The sequence below is a fragment of the Esox lucius genome, chromosome 4 (assembly GCF_011004845.1).
Source record: "Esox lucius isolate fEsoLuc1 chromosome 4, fEsoLuc1.pri, whole genome shotgun sequence".
NCBI classification, from domain to species: domain Eukaryota; kingdom Metazoa; phylum Chordata; class Actinopteri; order Esociformes; family Esocidae; genus Esox; species Esox lucius.
Window position 1 is genome coordinate 17,995,495 of NC_047572.1, and position 19,113 is coordinate 18,014,607.

Below are 19,113 nucleotides of genomic sequence, written 5' to 3' on the forward strand. Positions count from 1 at the left end.
CAAAGCCCTCCCGGTGCGTCAGAGTTGGAGCGGGTAAAGTTCAACAGAGAGGTCTGGAAAGAGCGCTCCTGCGTCGACTGCCAAGGTCTGTTGCCTATTTCATGTTAACATTCGCGTCCGTTACTTAGCACATGCTCTACTGAATTGTAATAAAACGACCAGTCCTTTTCTCCCTAGACATGTATATCTTGTGTAATTGAGCTCTCGTTGCACATGCGTTATGAACACCACCAATTCGTTCCCAAATATGACCCCTACCGCTTGATGTCTTCATCAATTGTGGACATTTAAAGTTGTTCAATTCTGGTAGATCCCAACGGTTGATAACGGGTAGGAAAATTGTGAAAACCAAATAAAGTAGCAGATTAATTTTCTGTAAAATAGGTGTATGAATGTAATCCAACTCCTCTTTCTATGAGAGACACTAGACCACTGCTCTGCAGGTAAGGAAGATAGCTGTTAGAGGCTTGCGCACACTGTGCCTAAAGACGTGAGGCAGGTGCAAACGAAGAGGACTTTAAGTGGGCGGGGCTGTCAGTTCAGACTTGCCTTGGCAGAGATTTTTTCTTTCCTAGGTATATAGACAACCAGAGAGAGAGAGAGAGAGAGAGAGAGAGAGAGAGAGAGGGAGAGAAGACTGTATATAATACAGACTACAGTTCAACCGTAAGTTTGAGTATGTGGAATCATTTTGGCTATTCACTTCACTTTCACAATTACGTATGATAATGACAGTCTTATCGCATTCACACGCTCATTACGTCAGTTTGCAACTGGTCTGCAACTGCAACAATAACCAAACACTCCGAAGCAAAATATGTACATGCCTAAAACAACACATAAAGAAGCCTATGTATTCCGCTATATAACCAATGCAATGTGCAGCCTCCGTACGGCATAGCAATAGTCATCACGCAAAATTATAACAGCAACGTGTATTAAATAAATGTGGCTGAAGCGCAAACCGTTCAGGTGAAACAGAGTAAAAACATCCCAAGTATTATCTCGCGATAGATAAGTGCTCCCGAGATCTTCTGCTATGACACTCCAATGAATACAACCATGGCTGCCTTCCGTAGACTTATTTCCACACTGACTAATTTCTCATCTACATCAGGGAGATTTATGGTTTGGAAACAAACTCCTGAGAGAACTAGACTATTTAAACGCATTGCAACTGGAGTATGTATTGCGATCGGAGCTGGTATCTCTAATTATTACAATGTCCAAAAGAAACTGTCTACCCAAATTGATGATGGTTTACTTCTCGCATTACCAGCAGTATCCGCGACAGATAAGGTATTGTAGCCTAAACTTGTCATGGCATGGGGTATTCATGTATCGTCATGATGACGTGTTTACCTGTCTGTATAGTCGCTGGAGATAATAATAAAGATGATAACACGCGGTAGGCTACAGTGTGCGACGTACACGTCAATATACCCACAACGTATGCAGAGCAGAAATTACCGTTCTCCTTTCGGTAACGTTGACGTTCCGTGATAACAGCAAGCACATAGTAAAAATGCAATCAAATATGAATCAACCATGAATGCGTTGTGCAGACAGAAACAAAGACGGCCGTTTGTTGTATGTAGACTCATAACAGGACTATTTGTCCCATTATGACGATGGCGCTCTCCACTACGTGGGGTGCTGAAATGCGCTGATATTTTGTTCTGGTTTTGATCTTTAAACATTTGTGTTACAATGACAATTTTTATTTAAATAACTAATGCTTATTAATAACAATATATTGAATGGAATTAAATGAGCAGTGGACAAAATATTATAATAGTACTTTTTATATTGCTTTATTTGGGAATGGGGGGAGTCTGTTAGAATTATAACATACCGAAATATATGGCTCTCCATAGAACCAGTAGAGTTAGACACATTATAGATAAACAGAAAGGCAGTGACATAATCACAGTGGTCGACTGGATGTAACTTTGACTGGGGGTTTCAGACACAGGAATCCTGGAACTTAGGAAACTGGACACCAGGACTTGGCGAAGGGGCTGACATTTGATGGAGGGGGTGTCAGGGGAGGGAGGCCCACATTCCCTGGGGGGTTTGCTCTAGGCCCAGTAGGCCTGGCACTCTGCCACCAGAGAGAGATCCACAAGGTCCACTCTGGGCAGGCCCGCCTCCTAATACTGCTGCTTTTCAACATTTGCAGGGAGATTATCTGATCCACAGACCTGAAGGACTGGCCTGACTAAACATGGGCCCCATTCTTTGAAGTAAAGGATGGGTTCTCCTTGTCATCGGTTATTAGAATCTGGCCCCTAAAACCTAATGTTTACCCATGGAAAACTAGGTAGTGTTTGATACTGTGTCTGCCTGCCTGATGGTTGGTGTGTGTATCTGTGTGTTTTGTTTCAGGACAAGACATTCGACCTGGATGACGAGGATGTGTACATGTCATCCCATGAGACCAGATTTCGGTTGTTCAGCTCAATGGAATATGAAGGACAGCTCTATATGACGCCTTTGAACTTCATTGAGTCTGTCACCATGAGTGAGCCCAAGAGTGAGTACTAACCCAAGAGTGAGGGGCATACAGACACATGTCCCATTAAATGACCAGCTATAACCTGTCAGGAAACAGTATTGGTGAAGTACATGTCCCATTAATTGACCAGCTATAACCTGTCAGGAAACAGTATTGGTGAAGTACATGTCCCATTAAATGACCAGCTATAACCTGTCAGGAAACAGTATTGGTGAAGTACATGTCCCATTAAATGACCAGCTATAACCTGTCAGGAAACAGTATTGGTACCCTATGTAGGGAACTTACAATGTGCTGTTTGGGCCATTCCTCTGTATTCTGTAACCTGTTGATGTGTTATGTCTTGGTTTCTCTGGCATGTAACCAAGGGCTAGAAAAGGAACACTGGTGTACATAGCACATGTTGCGTCTGCCCTTCCTGCTCAATATCCGATGGCAAATGTGTTACGAAATAGGGATGATGACATTTTATGGTTTTATGCTGTGTTGTAAAATCACATTTGTTTTTGCACTCACTGAGTATATTTGGAGAAGTCTGTGATATAGGGCCAATATAGATAACTAAAAAATGCCAAATATTTATAGAAATTACTTAAACAGTATTTCATATGTAAATACCTTCAAAGGTTATCGCTACAGTCCCCTGTTTTCAATAATTGTGCTAGCTACTGTGGCTGCTTTAAAACCAGTTGCCATGAAGCAAAAGTTAATTCACAGGAATGGCCTATTTGAATGAAATAGTATTGCTTTTAATTCTGCCAAGGTAAATGGTCTCTCTTTTCTAGTGATTTAAATTATTTTTTTCTCTTCAATACACCAGCCAGTCAGTCCACCACCAACTGCAAATAAGCCCTGACCCAATGTATTCATAGACTAAGGCTAAAAGGCTGACTGTCTGTTGGGAAAGGCACCAGTATAACTCTTCCCCATTGTCAGAGAATGATAGATGTCTAATGGAAGAGTTCATAGTCTGTGTCGATCTGTCTGTTTTTCGGTAAGGACACAGCATTACTTCACATCGTATTCTCAGAGTTTCTTCACCAACTTTTCAATCTGCAAAAATCTAAACTTCAAAGGCTAAGTGAGCTGTGATTTTGGAAGAGCACCAGGGTACTGGGCTTGATTCATTGTGGTGGCCTAGTACAAAAATTTTTTGAAAAAGATTGTGTTCACTCTTATATAAGTTGCTGCAGAAAAGTGTGTCTGCTAAATCACTTAAATGTGAAGTAAAATCTGGTGCTGGACCATGTTGGTGTGTTATGTGTTCCTTTCTACGTTGGTCCAGTAAATGTTTAATGTATGTTGACTGGACCAGGAAACCCTCAGGTCATCCTAATCTCAATACCTTCCTATTCTTGGCTTGAGGGAACTTTTCAGGATATTAAATACACACATTGAGGGTTATCCCTTATCTTCAACTGTAAGACACCTCACTTCGGTGTGAGAAAGCTACAGAAAAGGGTCATTATCGTTCCTTCCTCCAGAAACAGGTCATTGTCACGGTTATTATCCCTCTGCTATGATAATGTCACGTGAATCACCTGGCCAGGAGGTGTTTATGAGGCCAACACCTTATCTTTTGGCCAGGTTTTTTTATGGAGTATTGGAATGTGTTCCTGGAAACACGGTTCTCATGTTTCTGCACAGCTGTCCTTCCTTAAACATCACAACTTGTTTTCACTTTTTTCCCCCCTCCAAATCATTTCATTAATAATAGGCTTGTTTAGGGCATGTTTTGTTGATAATTGTTATTATTTTGTTTTACACCAAGATTAATATTCTTAAGTTAATTAATTCTGAACAGTACCTTCCTTTTCTTTTTAGATAAGAGGATTTGGAAGTCTCTCACTAAACAGGTGGGAGGTTTTGGGATTATAGCTCTACATAACCAAATGAGAAAATGTTGTTGAAATTGATCCCTGCTTTTATCCCCATAGGGAATGATCAATGTACACTAATGCATTTGAGTTTTTCTCCCATTGTTGAAGGAGTTGGAGCAGATGCTGACTGATACCCCTCCAGTTTTTAAAGGATCATCCAATTTATTCAGGAACCTACGCCATCGAGGTATTTCGATCAGAATTATTTCTGCTTCCACATAATCAGATCAATTCTGAAAAGCGTACACACAGTAAACGCTATCTAATCTTTCCAATAATCTAGTCATGTTGTCAAATTGCTCTCAGGTAGCCTTACATATGAAGGAGATTAAAATATCCCATATATAGGATGTGCCAGTCAGCACCGATGAGCATTAATACCATGTACAGTACATTTGTGACCAGCTATTGAGAATGTCCTGCATTTCATTTTCTAAACATTTGTAAGCTGAAGAAATGACTGGTCAATGTATCTTTGTGTTCTTTAATATTGCTTGGTTTATTGACCCTTTCCTCCTACTCTGTGAAAGTTAATCGCCTCCTGAGTTTTAACACTCTGCTAGATCTCCATGTTTTCCCTTCCCTCTCATCTGTTGCTTTAGCTAAGTGCCAACACTGGGATCTGGGGCTTTTAATACTGCTGTTAAACGTGGTAGCTTTGCAGGGCAAAAAAAGACTGGATTGGTCTGTGAACAAAGTGTTGCTTTAGAGAAGCAGAGGAGCTGTTTGAACCTAGTTATGTTGAGGCATGTTCCACTGGCCACCCCCAGATCACAATGGACATTATGAATCCTAAGAATGGCGTTGGATTACATCTCCGGGTCTGCCACTCTATATGAAGGGTTTCTGAGGAATTCTTTGTATTGTCTGAAAACATCTACTTGAGTTCAGTAGTCGGAAAGGTTTGGGAGGGAGGCTTTCTCTCTCTGAGTGAAGGCGTGTGTGGTATTGGGAACATAGGGCCGGAATCTTAAAGATTTCTTACCTCTTAACTGTTTTAGCTTAATATGTACTTGGAGCCATGGAACTCTAGTAATTTCAAAATCCTGCAGGGTTTTAACAGAGATGTGCACCAGGTCTTTGGAACTTTTTTGGTTGTCAACCCGTCAGTATTAAATTAAGTACAATTTAATAGAAACGTATAATTAGCTTAATTCATCCGGTGTCCTCTGTGGTGTTGTTCTCTGTCCCTTGTGTCTTTTTTCGTTCGGTAATCTCGGTCTTATATTTAGTTGGGTTCGGTCGGTAACTGGTTAATATATGATGCCCAGTTTCAGGCCGATTGCTGCTGTTCTTCTTCCGTGTAGTTTGTATTTTAAGTGATAGCCTGGATTCTAATTATTCACTTTTGCTACAACATTTGTTTTATGGAATATTTTGATGGAAGATGTGTTTTAAACATTATTTAAACTTTTCCCAGGAGAATTCTTGCCATGGAAAGGCTTTTTCCAGCACAATTATTGCCACTGGATTTCCCCACAGAATTTTTATAGTTTTCACTTACAAATGTTCTTTATAGAGGCATTATGTAGAATTCATGCATTCTAGTAAGGAAGTGCTCATAATACAGTATATCTGCAGCAATAGTGAAATTGTAGTGTTACACAGAAGGCACATTCTCCACAGATTCCTTTTTGACTTGGGCTAAATAAATTTGTCATCCATCACCATGAGGAAACACAGATAACTACCCTTTGAAAAGAAACATGGTTGTTGACCTTTATAAAAAATAGCAAACACATAAGCGATGGGTTTAACATCAATAGAACACTGCATATGACATATCCTCATAGATATAATAAACTATGGTGGTGGAACTTTGATTTGCTTCCACTGGACCTAGGGCCAAGGCATTATTAACTCTAAAAATCCGACGTTTTTGCCAAGATGCTGGTTGCCTCAGTCAAGAATTTAAATGCAAACTTTCAATTATAAATGTTTTACATTTTTTTAACACAGTCAACTTAGCCATGTCATGGGTCTTTTTTATTGGTAAATGGGCAAAATACTCTTAGATAGATGCACGAAACAAGGCTGTCCAATATCTGCACTCATTTTTGTGCTCTATATAAAGCAAAACATCAATCCATAAGACAATGCACAAATATTACAGGAGTAAAGATTAGAGGGCCAGAACACTGTCCACTATGAATGGACAGTTGTCCATTCATAGTATTTTTCCCCTTCCTAAGTGGCCTTTTCTCTTGGGAGCAAAAGCCATACCTGATTCCCTTTCCCATAACACCCAGAGCAGTCACTTAAAACTATCTGTGCTGGAGTTACTATCTACGGCTGCAAACAAAAGCTTGGGAATGCTTTCAAAGGCAGCAAGAAAAACCTCTTGAATCCGCTGAGATGGGCCTGACAGTTACTCTTCTCGTCTCAGCGTTGTCACACAACAAAGCAGAACACAAAGAACAACACCAACCCAAATCAGGCTCCCACAATCAGTGACAGATCAGTTGAGAATGTCTTACACCTTGTTATCCAAACAGAAGACGCTCTTGTTTGGGTTTGTGTCTAGATAGGTCACTCATGTGGTAAAGTCTCTGTTTTTGTAAAGAAAATTATGCCAGTAATGATATAAGAGGCAACATTTAACATGTTGTCAATATTAAAGAGAAGATTACTTGTTGTCTAAAGGTGTGGACTGTTAGGATCTTGTCTTCATCTGTATTAGGGCATGACTTCTGACTTTTGATAAAAGCTAATATGAGCTGCTGGACTAAGCTAAAGAATATACTGTATACATATGTTTGTTTTATTTCAGGCATCATCGGTTACACAGAGTATATCTTCCTGCTTTGTATTTTAACAAGTAAGTATGCTGATTATATTTTGTAAAATAAAAAACATGTTTTAATGATGGGTGATGAATGTCATCTTGGTCTCATCTCCTTTCCGTGTCAATTCTCAGAGCCTCACGCTGGATTTAAGATAGCCTTCAACATGTTTGATGCAGATGGAAATGAGATGGTGGACAAGCGGGAGTTCTTGGTGGTGTGTAGTTATCCAAAGGTTTTAATTAGAAGAATAGTTCCTGTGCTCGGTCAGGAATATCTAACTAACACCTGAACATCTTCTGTCTAAAAAGCTTGAGGAAATCTTCCGTAAGAAAAAGGATCGTAAAGTTGGTGCGGATGGGGCACCAAGATCAGACAAGCTGGTAAGTAGAGGCAGTTCTTTTGGCATTTTCCACTAATGAGTGTATATACTATAGTAAGAGCAATATTTACCCATTATCCCTTTAAAGTTTGTAACGACCCGGCCCCGGATAAGCGGAAGATGATGGATGGATGGAAGTTTGTAACAATACTTTAAAAACGTTCCTGTTGTTCAGCAGGAAATGGGATGTCAGAGGATGTCTGCAGATAGAGCAGGTAGAGAAGGTGGATGTGGTAGGTAAAGAGGGGAAAAGGCTTTAGGCTTTCATCTCTGCAGTTTAGTCCCACAGTATGCAGGTAGATGTAAACACCAGGATGAGATTCTAATGATAGGACAGACTGTCTGAGTTGGCTCTTATCACATCAGTATGACTACAGGACGGGTCTGATTCAATGGACCAAGACCACTCTTGTACTCCACATTTTGGGAACATTTTACATAAAAATGAATATAACTGATTTAGATTGTATACTACGAAATGTTTTTTTATTATGTACTGCCCTGTAGTGTTGTGGACACCTTTGAACTGATCACACTGGACTCTCTTTCCTGCCTGTTCTTACATGGTTCCTTCTTCGATCTCTAACAAAGTTTTATCTCTTGCATGCCTGCATCCATTTTTTACGCTGCATTTTATAGAGCCTGCAACTGTATGGGAACCGGGAGTCCCGTGCACAGAGAGTATGTATCTTCCCCTTCCCCAGAAAATCTCTACTTTTCTGTTCAGTGTTTTCCTATTGGCTAGCCTATTGCATGTGGCCTTCGCTTGTGAAAAATTCAAGGAATCTACTGTAGCTACTTGTGGATCCAAGTGTGCTAATGGGCATGAAACCACAAAAGCCATTCCATACTTAATGCATTGGTGGTATTACTGTGCCTTGGCCTTCTCATGTGTGGGTTAGCCATGTGCAGAGGTAACCAGGACAATACAGCCCTAATGGGCACACCTCTGTCCTAAGTAACACCCTATTCTCTGTACAGTGCACTACCTTTGACCCAGTGCCGGTAGGCCTAGTGTGCTAGATCGGGAAAAGAGTGCCGTTTGGGTTGCAGCCTGTCTGTCAGAGACATGCCTGGTCTGGGTGAGGGGTGCTAGAAGGAGAGGTGAAGGAGGGCGGGGACCTGGACTGCCCCGGCAGAGCTGATGATTTATGTGCCAGCCAGCTGTCTGTCAGAGTGGCCGGCTGAGCTGTGGACCCAGAGGTCTGTCTTCAAAAGGCCTTCACCTGAGCAATGACAGTCTTCCCGGACCCCCATGTTTTATTTTTACAGTTTCTTGAAAAGTGGTATTCGGGCTCAGATTACCTTTTGTGTTGGGCTTGACCATGCTGAACGCTGTGCCAGTCAGTCAGAGCGGCTGAGTTAGACCTGCTTGAATGAATGTCTCAGCGCACAGAGACAAGGGGCTAGGGAGCAGAGAGAGAATCCAGGGCTTTTCAGATGGTTGTTTGAAGAGATGTTGGCCTAAGGTGTGTCTTTTTGTTTTGATTTGTTATGCATCCCTCAAGGTGTCCTACCAGCAAAAGGTTCAAAAGTCATTTTTTTTTTGACTTTACATGATAGGCATGTCTTGAAACCTGCGGTTGGGTTTTCCCAGCCGGTGTATTCTAAATACAAGCATATCAGTCTCTTTTCATGGGCTGAGATGGGGATAGATTGGCGGTACATTAAAGGCTGATCCGTAATTAGCTGTGGGATCATGTCATAAATCTCTGTCTGGTGGAGAGCGATGAAGCGCAAAGGAAGATACATGTTTTATCTGCTGTCATAAACACTCATTCCCCCACCAGGCATGGAAGATGGGGAAATAATATGATGAAGAAATATTATTAAATAATGCAAGACACTCAATAACATGTGTTTGAGAGGATATAGCCTTCACTGATTGGCTACTGTTGTGTTGTCTTTGAACTAGGCGATGTTGAAACATGGGATACATTGAGAACCAGGCCAAACACGGATGACTGCACTTGTCAACAGTGTTTTACTCACCTGTCATTGAATGCAGAACGCTGAAGTAGATGGAAAACCTTTCTCCCTGTCAATCTTTGTTGTCATGATACCCAAGAACGTTCTTTGAGAGAAAACATTATTGAATGGCAACAGTAGGATTTGTACAGTCCTGTTGCAACACACACATAGTGATGGACAGGCTCCGTGTTCACCTTAACAACACCACAAAATTAAAGGAGTCAGCGGCCGCATAACCTTAGTGACTAAGTATTTGTCAGTCTGGTGACAATCATTGTTTATTTGACATCTCTATAGTCCAGCCATAACAATAACTTGAGGAAAACGAGACTTTATACGTCTATATAGACTTTGGGATGCGCCATATGAAAGAATCTTTGAATGCTTCGAATCTATTGAACGGTTTCACATGCCCACGACTGAATAAGAGTGGCAACCCTCTACCCATTCATAGGGTGTAACTTGCCATCCTCCTCTGGGACATGGTAGGTTGGGCCGGTAGCTACAAAACAATGACGAAGAGATATCACTGAAACGTTTGTTTATTCACAATATGATCTCATCTCTCAAACGAGGACTTAAGGTACAATGTAACCTTCATTCAGCTGGCAGCGATGTATCAAATGATGATGTATCGGGAGGATCCCCTTGCACTGTAATCCCGGCATGAATCACCATTCAGCCCCTGTGTGTCTTGGACATGCAGCTGTTTTGGTTGAATTCCTCGCCAGAAGGCTGCATGCTCCACTGCAGAGCAGAGCTCAGAGAGTCATGGACAGACTTTGCCGATACGTGATTGTCGTGCCTGCAGTGAGGACTTCTCAGCACTGCTGTTTGACTGCCTGCCTGTCTGTCTGTCTTCCTGTCTGTAGCGGCCTGTCCAGGTGTTTGGATGTCCGAGAGCCGTTTTTCTGTTGTCACTCCAAGGGCTAGTTCAAATCATTAGGCTGTTTTCGATACGGTGTGTGTGTGTCTGTCCGTCCATCCCTCAGCGTGTTTGTTACGTATGGTTAATCTTAATGCCTGATGCTTATTCTCCTAATGTGTCCCAGATGTGATGGGTCTTCTAACAGCTCTGCCTCCCTTACTCTGCCTCCACACAGGTCCTTAGAACAGAGGCTCAGCACTTAGAGCCTCGGGGCATTTGGGATGTTCTAAGGAAGGGGGCAAGCCAAGCTCTCTTTTCTGACCTGGAGGTACCAAGTCTTGTATTCAGATGTGTCCCTTTGCTATTTATCCTGTAGAATATCTTGGGGTTCCCTTGGATCTGTGTCATGTTTTTTTTCTTAAATCCACATGGTACTCGATGTGAATTCATTTTGTTCCGGATGATACACTTTTTTATGGTTTATATTATTCTGAAAGTATCCTGTCCTGGGTTAGAAATGCCCTGCACCAGTAGGAACTGCGTAGTGTGGGGAGCATGTTTCCAGGGGATTTGACTTAGCACTTCCGTACCACCACCTTTTCCCGACTGGAACTTGATTGCTGGTCACCCCACATGTTATGTATTGAGTTATAAACATTTTGTGACTGAATTACTGTACATTTACAAAATGGACAATTCATTTAAAATGGTATTAAAGTTATTCAATGTCTGCATTCGTGTTGTTAAAGAGCTCTATGTGTGGCACTTGCATGCATGTACCAGCAAGCATGTCTATCTGTGTGTGTGTGTGTGTGTGTGAAACATATTTTTGCATGATTGGGTTCTTATCCGTAGGTCAATTTCTTTATGAGGAACGGAGGTCAGACTGAATCACGTTTGTTTTTCCTTTCAGAATATGGATGAAAATATGACTGACACAACACTGTTGGTGCATTTCTTTGGGAAAAAGGGAAAGGCAGAGTTGGGCTTTGATGATTTTTACAGGTAAATGGACCAGGTGACATACTGGATCTGCCTATTACTGGGTTAGGTATATGAGGTCCAATCGAAACCATTTCTACACACATTCTAATAACTCCTAGTCATCCTGACGAATGTTAGTAGCTGGAGTTAGGCCCCCACCCAATCCTGTCTACTCAGTCCTGTTCATTAATACCTCTTTCTCTCTCTACTTCTGTCCCCCTTTACACCTGTCTGTCTCCCTCTCTCTCTCTCTCTCTCCACCTCTCCTTCTTGCAACCTGTCTCACTCTCTACCTCTGTTTTCCTCTGCACCGTCACTCAGGTTCATGGATAACCTGCAGACAGAGGTTCTTGAGATTGAGTTCCTGTCCTATTCCAAGGGTCTGCCTATCATCAGTGAGGAGGACTTTGCCCGCATCCTACTGCGTTTCACCAATGTAGATGACATTGCAGGGTACCTGGACAATGTCCGCAAGAGCATTACAGATGAGAAGGTAATTGGGACTATGAATATAGTCGTTGCGTTATGCTAACATACTCAAACACCCTACAGCCATTCAACTCGTTCCACCTCAAACTACCTCCATCCCCCACCCATATACCTTAACCTCCCACAGACCTCCCCACAGCTTCACTTAAACCCCCCACACCCCCCACCTCCCCACCCACCCAAACATCCCCTCAGCCCTTTGCCCTCGACTCATTTTCACCTCCTTGCCCCCACGGCGGCTCAACCTGAATACCCATATGTCCTTTTGTTCCAGACACCGTGACCCTGCACGTATTTCATTTCTAGTTTGGAAGTGTCAAATGAATTTAGTCATGAGTAATAAAATATTTATTCACATTTTTCCAGATTTTTCCGATTTTTTTAATATGGATGATTTAATGTTACGTGTTTTACGTTAAACTGATTCTCATAAGGTGTCAGGTGACCAGGTTGTCAAAACAAAGGTAGTACTGTAATACGGCCATTTGGAATGGAATTCATTGCGTCATTTCTGTTCTGTGGTATCGCTGAAATGATTAATGTGGAAATACTCTCTAACCATATAGTCCTCTGAAAACCCCTCGGTTGTTTGTCACTTGCTGTGAAGTCAACCATGAATTAGTTGCTGAGTGAAACTTTCACATTTTAGGTTTTAGATTGTCTCCTTCGTCACACTGACCCACACATAAAGAGGAGAGCAGCCTTTCGGCTGAGTACCCTGTTGCTAGATTGCCATTGATAATCAAGTGGGTCTTATCAATAGGTTAAGAGATATTTTATAGAGCTTGCCTTGTTAAAAAAGCAAAGCGTCACAAATGACTCATTAGTTCATTTGTTGAGCTCAGTTTGTTGGTTATGTTGGAGGGCCCCGGAGGGAAGGAGTTCTAGGAGATCCTCGTAGCAGTGGTATGGTTGAGTGGACTTCAATAGGGCCTCTGTTTGACTCATCTGCCAGCCCTGAGATGTTTAGGAATCAGTCCCCTTTTTATTTTTGTTTATGTAAGTGTTAGATGTATCTGCTTTAGAAAAGTCTGCAAACGCGCTGACCTTTTGCCCAAAAGCTTACAACCCCCCTCTTGCCTGACAGCCAAGCGTGTCCCAACCAGGGGGGAAATCCCAGTCATGTCTACTCAGTCTGTTTGGCTAAGTCATTTTCCTGCCTTTGGATCTGTTATCTGTGTGATGTGTTCAAGGTCCTGGGGACACTAAAGGCTTCCTCTGGTTTAAGTAGACTAGATTATATGTCGTGCCGTTGCATTATCTGGCTGGACCCCTCTGGCTTTCTGATTGGGACATCCAGTTGTTAGAATTGTGTAATTATTCCTGTATCATTTCTAACATATGTTTATCCTCTGTGATATTATCCTTTTTACTTTTCCAATTAAATGTAACAGGCAACCTTTTTCAGTTTGGATTTATTTCAGTTTAGAAATGTTTTTCTGCCTTTCTAATTTCAAATTTCCATTAATTTGACTGTTAGATTTTGCCATGATTTGATTTTTCCATTGTTCCTCTAGGGAATCACCTTTGATGAGTTCAGATCCTTCTTTCAATTCATGAACAACCTGGAGGATTTTGCTATAGCCATGCAAATGTACAACTTTGCCAATCGTTCCATTGGCCAAGGTTAGTTCCACTCATTACTTCAGTGGTTTGACTTCTGGAATCCATGGGCGTGGGTAAACCATCTTGTTTCACTATTGACACACGGTGTGTCCCAAATGGTACCCTGTTAACTGTGTAGTGCACTCCTGGTGACTCCACGAGGGCCTGGTGAAGGGTTTGGTCAGTTCGGACTGTGGAAGGGATCCACCTTAGTGTCCCTAACAGCAAGAAACATTTCCTTTTAGATGAGTTTGCACGGGCGGTCTACGTGGCCACGGGCCTGAAGCTGACTGACCACCTGGTCCACACGGTGTTCCACATCTTTGACGAGGACCGCGATGGACAGCTCAGTTACAAGGAGTTCATTGGCGTCATGAAGGACAGGCTGCACCGCCGTGCCGTAAGTAGGGGGACAGGGAGGGAGGGAGGGAGGGAATGAGGGTACGTTGGGGGACAGGGTTGAAGGGTGGGTAAGGAGGGGGACCGGTTAAGTTCTGCAGCCCCTCCCTCCCCCAACCTCCATGAACTTGAGAGAAGGAGGCCCTGTGGGATTAAGGTGGAGTAAAGCCACCCAGCCGTCCAGAAGCCCACTCCCGTGTTCTCCACAGTAGGAGTCTGGTCACGTAGACCCACTTTTATTCTGTCTGTCTGGAGTATACACTCCTAATGTGGAAACTCTCAACTGTATGCAGACCACCTGGACAACCAAAACACTGAGACACTAGCAACATCATGAATAAAAACACATTTTTCATATTCTTATGTTAATTATTTGTTTTATATTGATTCATGGAGTTTGAGTCAATAACATCTTGGTTGTTAGCTGGATTTTTGTTTCAATCTCTCCTGAAGTTTTGCTGCCGCTTAGTGGCCAATGCTGACAATTGTATGTTTCGCTGTTATATATATTTTACTCTCTCCCTCTCTCTCTCTCTCTCTCCCTCTCTCAGGCTTTTAGAGTGGATGATAAAAAGAAGTTCACTTCTTTCAAGTCTTGTCTGAAGAAAGAGATCTCATCCGGCAGATAGGTATGTCTCTGTTTAATCCACAATGCCACTCTAGGACTGAACGTTCAGAAGTACAGTTAATGCTCCATTGCTTCTGAGATATAGATGCCACCATAACACAGCATGAGGGTCTCAGTTTCAGGCCTGTCTTCAAAGGACCTTCTTTTTTAATGAAATAAATACATACACTAGTCCCTTGGTGCTGTGGTATGTTAAGTCGCCTACTGCGTTGTATTTGAGGTCCACTCTAACTCTGCTAGCCCTCAGCCTCAAGTTACACTGTAATATTAACGCCTGATCAACTGCTACCAGACACCAGCTTAACTCTGCATGAGAGGTTTAAACCTGTATGAATGTTTCAAAGGAAACACACCAAACTGCTCAAACAACGTGATGGAACAACAAAAGGCTGGCACTGGGTCAATTTACCATCCGACCGGACCTACACGTTTTAACGCGGGGCCAAAGGTTCAAAACATCTTGTCTCTGAGTGTATGATACAGACAGCTTACAGTAGATGTAGCATGCCATATCACTCACTATTGACTTTTTGGTGCACCATGTAGGGAATGGGGTGCTTTTTAGGATGTAACCATTAAATAAATACATCGTAATTTCTGTTTTCTGTAGCCTAATCTGGCCATTCAAGTCAGGGTTGATTGTCACAGATGGTATTTCCATTGTTTCGGTAAGAAACGCCTTTGACCTTCACAAACGATGTCTGTGTGCTAGCTAGACAACCGGCCTGCTTAAATGAACACGAGTTAACATTTAGCACTTCATGAACACAGGTTAACATTTAGCACTTCATGAACACAGGTTAACATTTAGGACTTCATGAACACAGGTTAACATTTAGCACTTCATGAACACAGGTTAACATTCAGCACTTCATGAACACAGGTTAACATTTAGCACTTCATGAACACAGGTTAACATTTAGCACTTCATGAACACAGGTTAACATTTAGGACTTCATGAACACAGGTTAACATTTAGCACTTCATGAAACACAGGTTAACATTTAGCACTTCATGAACACAGGTTAACATTTAGGACTTCATGAACACAGGTTAACATTTAGCACTTCATGAACACAGGTTAACATTTAGCACTTCATGAACACAGGTTAACATTTAGCACTTCATGAACACAGGTTAAAATTTAGCACTTCATGAACACAGGTTAACATTTAGCACTTCATGAACACAGGTTAACATTTAGCTGTCACTTCTCATGAAGCTGAAAAGGGAACTACATAATGTTATGCGGCAAAAACCGACAGATACTGCATAATCACATTGGACCTAACCACATTTTTTATGTTAAAAATAAATCATGATGGATTTGACCAGTATCCACTTTACATTGTAACATTGAAATGTTTGAGGGCGAACCCATGATGGTGTCCTTTTACCGTCCCCCATCGTCTGGATTCCATTGACCTCTTTACCACATCTATTGGTACTCCTTAGGAGGAGCAGTCCTCCGCAGGGATGAACGGAACGATGCAGTCTTTCAATGTAATATTTCACATGAATTCTTGGCAGTTATACTGCCATTCACAGTGGCTCCGTTATGTAATCACTAGATTTATTACAAATACCAAACAGAAAATATTTGATTCCGTAAGTTTTCACTCCCTTTGGTCAATTTTGGGTAAAGACACTTTTATATTTGTAATTAATTTAGAAAGATTTGTAGATTTAATTTTATGCTTTGACATTTCATACTTTTTGTGTTCATCAGTGGCAAAATATCAGAACTTTGACAGAACTTTGGTCAGATCAAATATAATTGAAATAATGGGTAAATGTGGCTGTGGTAGAAAGGAATTTAGATATTACAAAAATGGCACAGTGGTTCCAAAACATTGCTCTTCCCCTGTCAGTCATCTGTTGTTTACTGTACATAGGAGGAGTCCTTCCTGAACCCAATCTGACCTGAAAATACTCTGGTCCACCTACTGTACATGAGGCTATCTTTGGATTATGATATATTAAAATCATGTTCTGAGTTTTCTCTAGTAGTTGTCCTTTAATGTATTGCATAATAAGTTCCTTTTTTTCTGCAGATCACCCGATGAATATCCGGCACCCCCATATCTGGATGGACTACCCCTATCCATGAATCAGAATCCCTTGCAATCACTAAGTACATTTACATATACCCAGAATGCAACTTGGTATAAAGGTGCTGCTGGTGGTAGACAAGAATGCACCAAAGATCCCTCAAATGAATGGCACGTACAGCTCATTCCTTTATCAATGTGAAGATGAGAGAAGGACATAGTATTCACATGGCAGTCTCTGCAGTAGTCTAAAACAATCAGAAATTATATGAAATACCACTCTACCCACCTTGCTCTAGTTGGATGATACTGGAAATGTTTTCACGTTAATGACGATGTGACAAAACAAAGTTAATCTGACGACCCTAATAGTAACCTGAAGTCTTAAGCTTGCTGTGAAGCTGTCAGTCTGTTATGTATGGAAATGAACATTATGTGCTATGTAGCACTGTAATGGTGATGATATACCTTTAAGTCACTCTAATAGTATTTTTCTACCCATTTTTTTTGAAATGCTGAAAGCCAGGAATCGTGTAACCCTTTCCTGGTCACAGGACCTGGTAGTGTCACTATAAACTCTAATATATTGTTACAGCAGATTTACTCACTCAGAGATAATTCATTATTTATTGACCTGCTTATTAATCTGTCAGTGTACATTATTTATTCACCATTTACTGTGTTCATGTGTTTATTTAGCTCATTAAGTCCCAGACATTGAGATCCCTGTTTGCTTTGTGGCCAACGGGCTGTAGCTGTGTGTAGTATGGTCTAATGTGATTCCCTCCCAGTACCAAGCCTGATAATCTGCCTGTACACTGGGTACATTGCTAACATACTTTCTCCAAGGCTGTCTACAGCTCACTGCACAGATTAGCTTACACTGGGGAGCACTGCATCCCTCTTGTGTTCTGTTCACACGGCTTCCTGCTGCAGCTCATTCTCAAATAACTCTCGGAGATACCCCCAATCGGGATTTTATCACTGGGATTCATTGTGTAAACAGTGGCAGCTAACCCTATTAATAATTTATAGTAATCAAGGTTTCACTCTGATGTAATGGTGAGACTTAATGTATACTTACTGTATATACTATTTTCATACTCAGCCTACTGACAGGGATCTATTCAATGACAACTTTATGAGAAAAAAAAAGTCTAGATAAAATATTGGAGTAACTTGAAATGACATTTTGTTCTGAGGTGTGTGTTTTTCTCCCTCAGGTGGTTACCCAGGATGCCCTTATTTTACTGTGTGCCACTATGACATGTACTAACTCAATCCTTTCAAAAGTCAAAAATGTTGTTTATATATTTCCAAAATGTATTTTAAAGACTGTAGTTCTGGTCTGATGTGATAGTTACCTAGTGTTTTTTTTCTGTGTGAATACATACTTGGTTAGCTAGTGCCAGTATCTCCCAATATAATGTAATATGTTATGTTATGGAAATGTCTTTAATTGATGTGTTCTTTCTGATTAAACGGCCATGTTTAGATGAGAAAAGGAATGTTGGTTGTGCGGTGGGAAAGGAAGTATGAGGTGTCGAGGTAAAAGAAAATCTTCAGCAGGACGGGGGTAGATACAGATCAATGGGTTTTAGTACAGGATAGAGGAATATACACAACAGGGGGTAGGATGGATAAGGAACATAGGTTGTTTTGTGGTACGACCATGCAGATTCCTACCCTCACCCATTTCTCTATAAGTATTGAATGTACTTCCCAATGTTTTAGAGATTATTCAATGTTATTCTGTAGCCTGTGTACTCTCTCCAAGAATAAAACTGTTTATTGTGCAACTGAGTTTTCCTCTGTCTTACCTACCATTTTCGTTAATTGTTTGGACTTTAGAAATTGCCATCACAGTTTCATATGAAATCACAGGAATGCATCTGTTTACTTAGCCTGCTCCCTTTGCATGATGTACACAAGCCATTTGTGCGAGTAGCCTCATGTGAGTATTCCACATTTCCTCATAGTCTACCTCTTTTCAATGATGTTTGGAAGTCATGTGAATGGCAAGGTCGTCATCTACACAACTATGTTTAGATGATTAGATGGATTTCCCAGGCTGTTGCAGGCTATTACATTGATGTGGTGAATAAAGATTGAAATAAAGTCAATATCATTGTGTGATTTTTTTTCAGGAATTTACACACACGCACACTGTCCACACACACACGCACACAGTCACACACACACACACACACACAGGTTTACTTAGTTTTTTAAATTGTGACACTAAAGTTGACTGTTGACTATACTTTTACTAATCCTAACCTAAACTTAACCCCAACGTTTATCATAACCATGTTTGCATAAACTTAACATAATGTCTAACCTTATCCCAAATTTATTTTTTACCCTAAACTAAACACATAAGCCAAAAAATGCCCTTCTCAAAACAGGAAGAGGAAAAACTCCCCGTTTGTCTAATATTTCCAATTTAACCACAGTTTGTGGTTAATTGTCCCCATAATGTAGTTAGAAACACACACACACACACACACACACAGTTTTGTAACCCCTGACCTCAGAAATGCGGTTTTCACATA

General features: G+C 41.2%; 1 protein-coding gene across 5 annotated transcripts; it reads left to right on the plus strand.

The window, feature by feature from the left end:
* On the plus strand, positions 1-18,357 carry micu3b (mitochondrial calcium uptake family, member 3b). Of its 5 annotated transcripts, none has more exons than XM_020046143.2 (15): positions 1-85; positions 2,389-2,536; positions 4,343-4,374; positions 4,507-4,585; positions 7,169-7,216; positions 7,316-7,398; positions 7,493-7,564; positions 8,203-8,244; positions 10,638-10,730; positions 11,316-11,407; positions 11,708-11,879; positions 13,393-13,501; positions 13,726-13,880; positions 14,431-14,508; positions 16,562-18,357. In XM_020046143.2, exons 2-14 carry the CDS (start codon positions 2,425-2,427, stop codon positions 14,506-14,508), a joined length of 1,167 nt encoding a protein of 388 aa, XP_019901702.1. In that variant the 5' UTR covers positions 1-85; positions 2,389-2,424; the 3' UTR covers positions 16,562-18,357. The 5 variants fall into 5 exon arrangements, with proteins under 5 accessions (XP_019901702.1, XP_010896309.3, XP_010896324.3 ...); XM_010898007.4 differs by lacking the exon at positions 1-85 and adding an exon at positions 1,049-1,299; XM_010898022.4 differs by lacking the exons at positions 1-85; positions 10,638-10,730 and adding an exon at positions 1,049-1,299.
* The last annotated feature ends 756 nt before the right edge of the window (positions 18,358-19,113 follow it).

Bases quoted from the DNA above. Each gene is read 5' to 3' on its own strand.
- micu3b (XM_010898007.4), top strand. From the start codon at position 1,051: ATGAATACAACCATGGCTGCCTTCCGTAGACTTATTTCCACACTGACT. The intron at 7,565-8,202 runs GTAAGTAGAGGC...TGCATTTTATAG, and splicing joins CACCAAGATCAGACAAGCTG to AGCCTGCAACTGTATGGGAA. The intron at 8,245-10,637 runs GTATGTATCTTC...GCCTCCACACAG, and splicing joins GGGAGTCCCGTGCACAGAGA to GTCCTTAGAACAGAGGCTCA.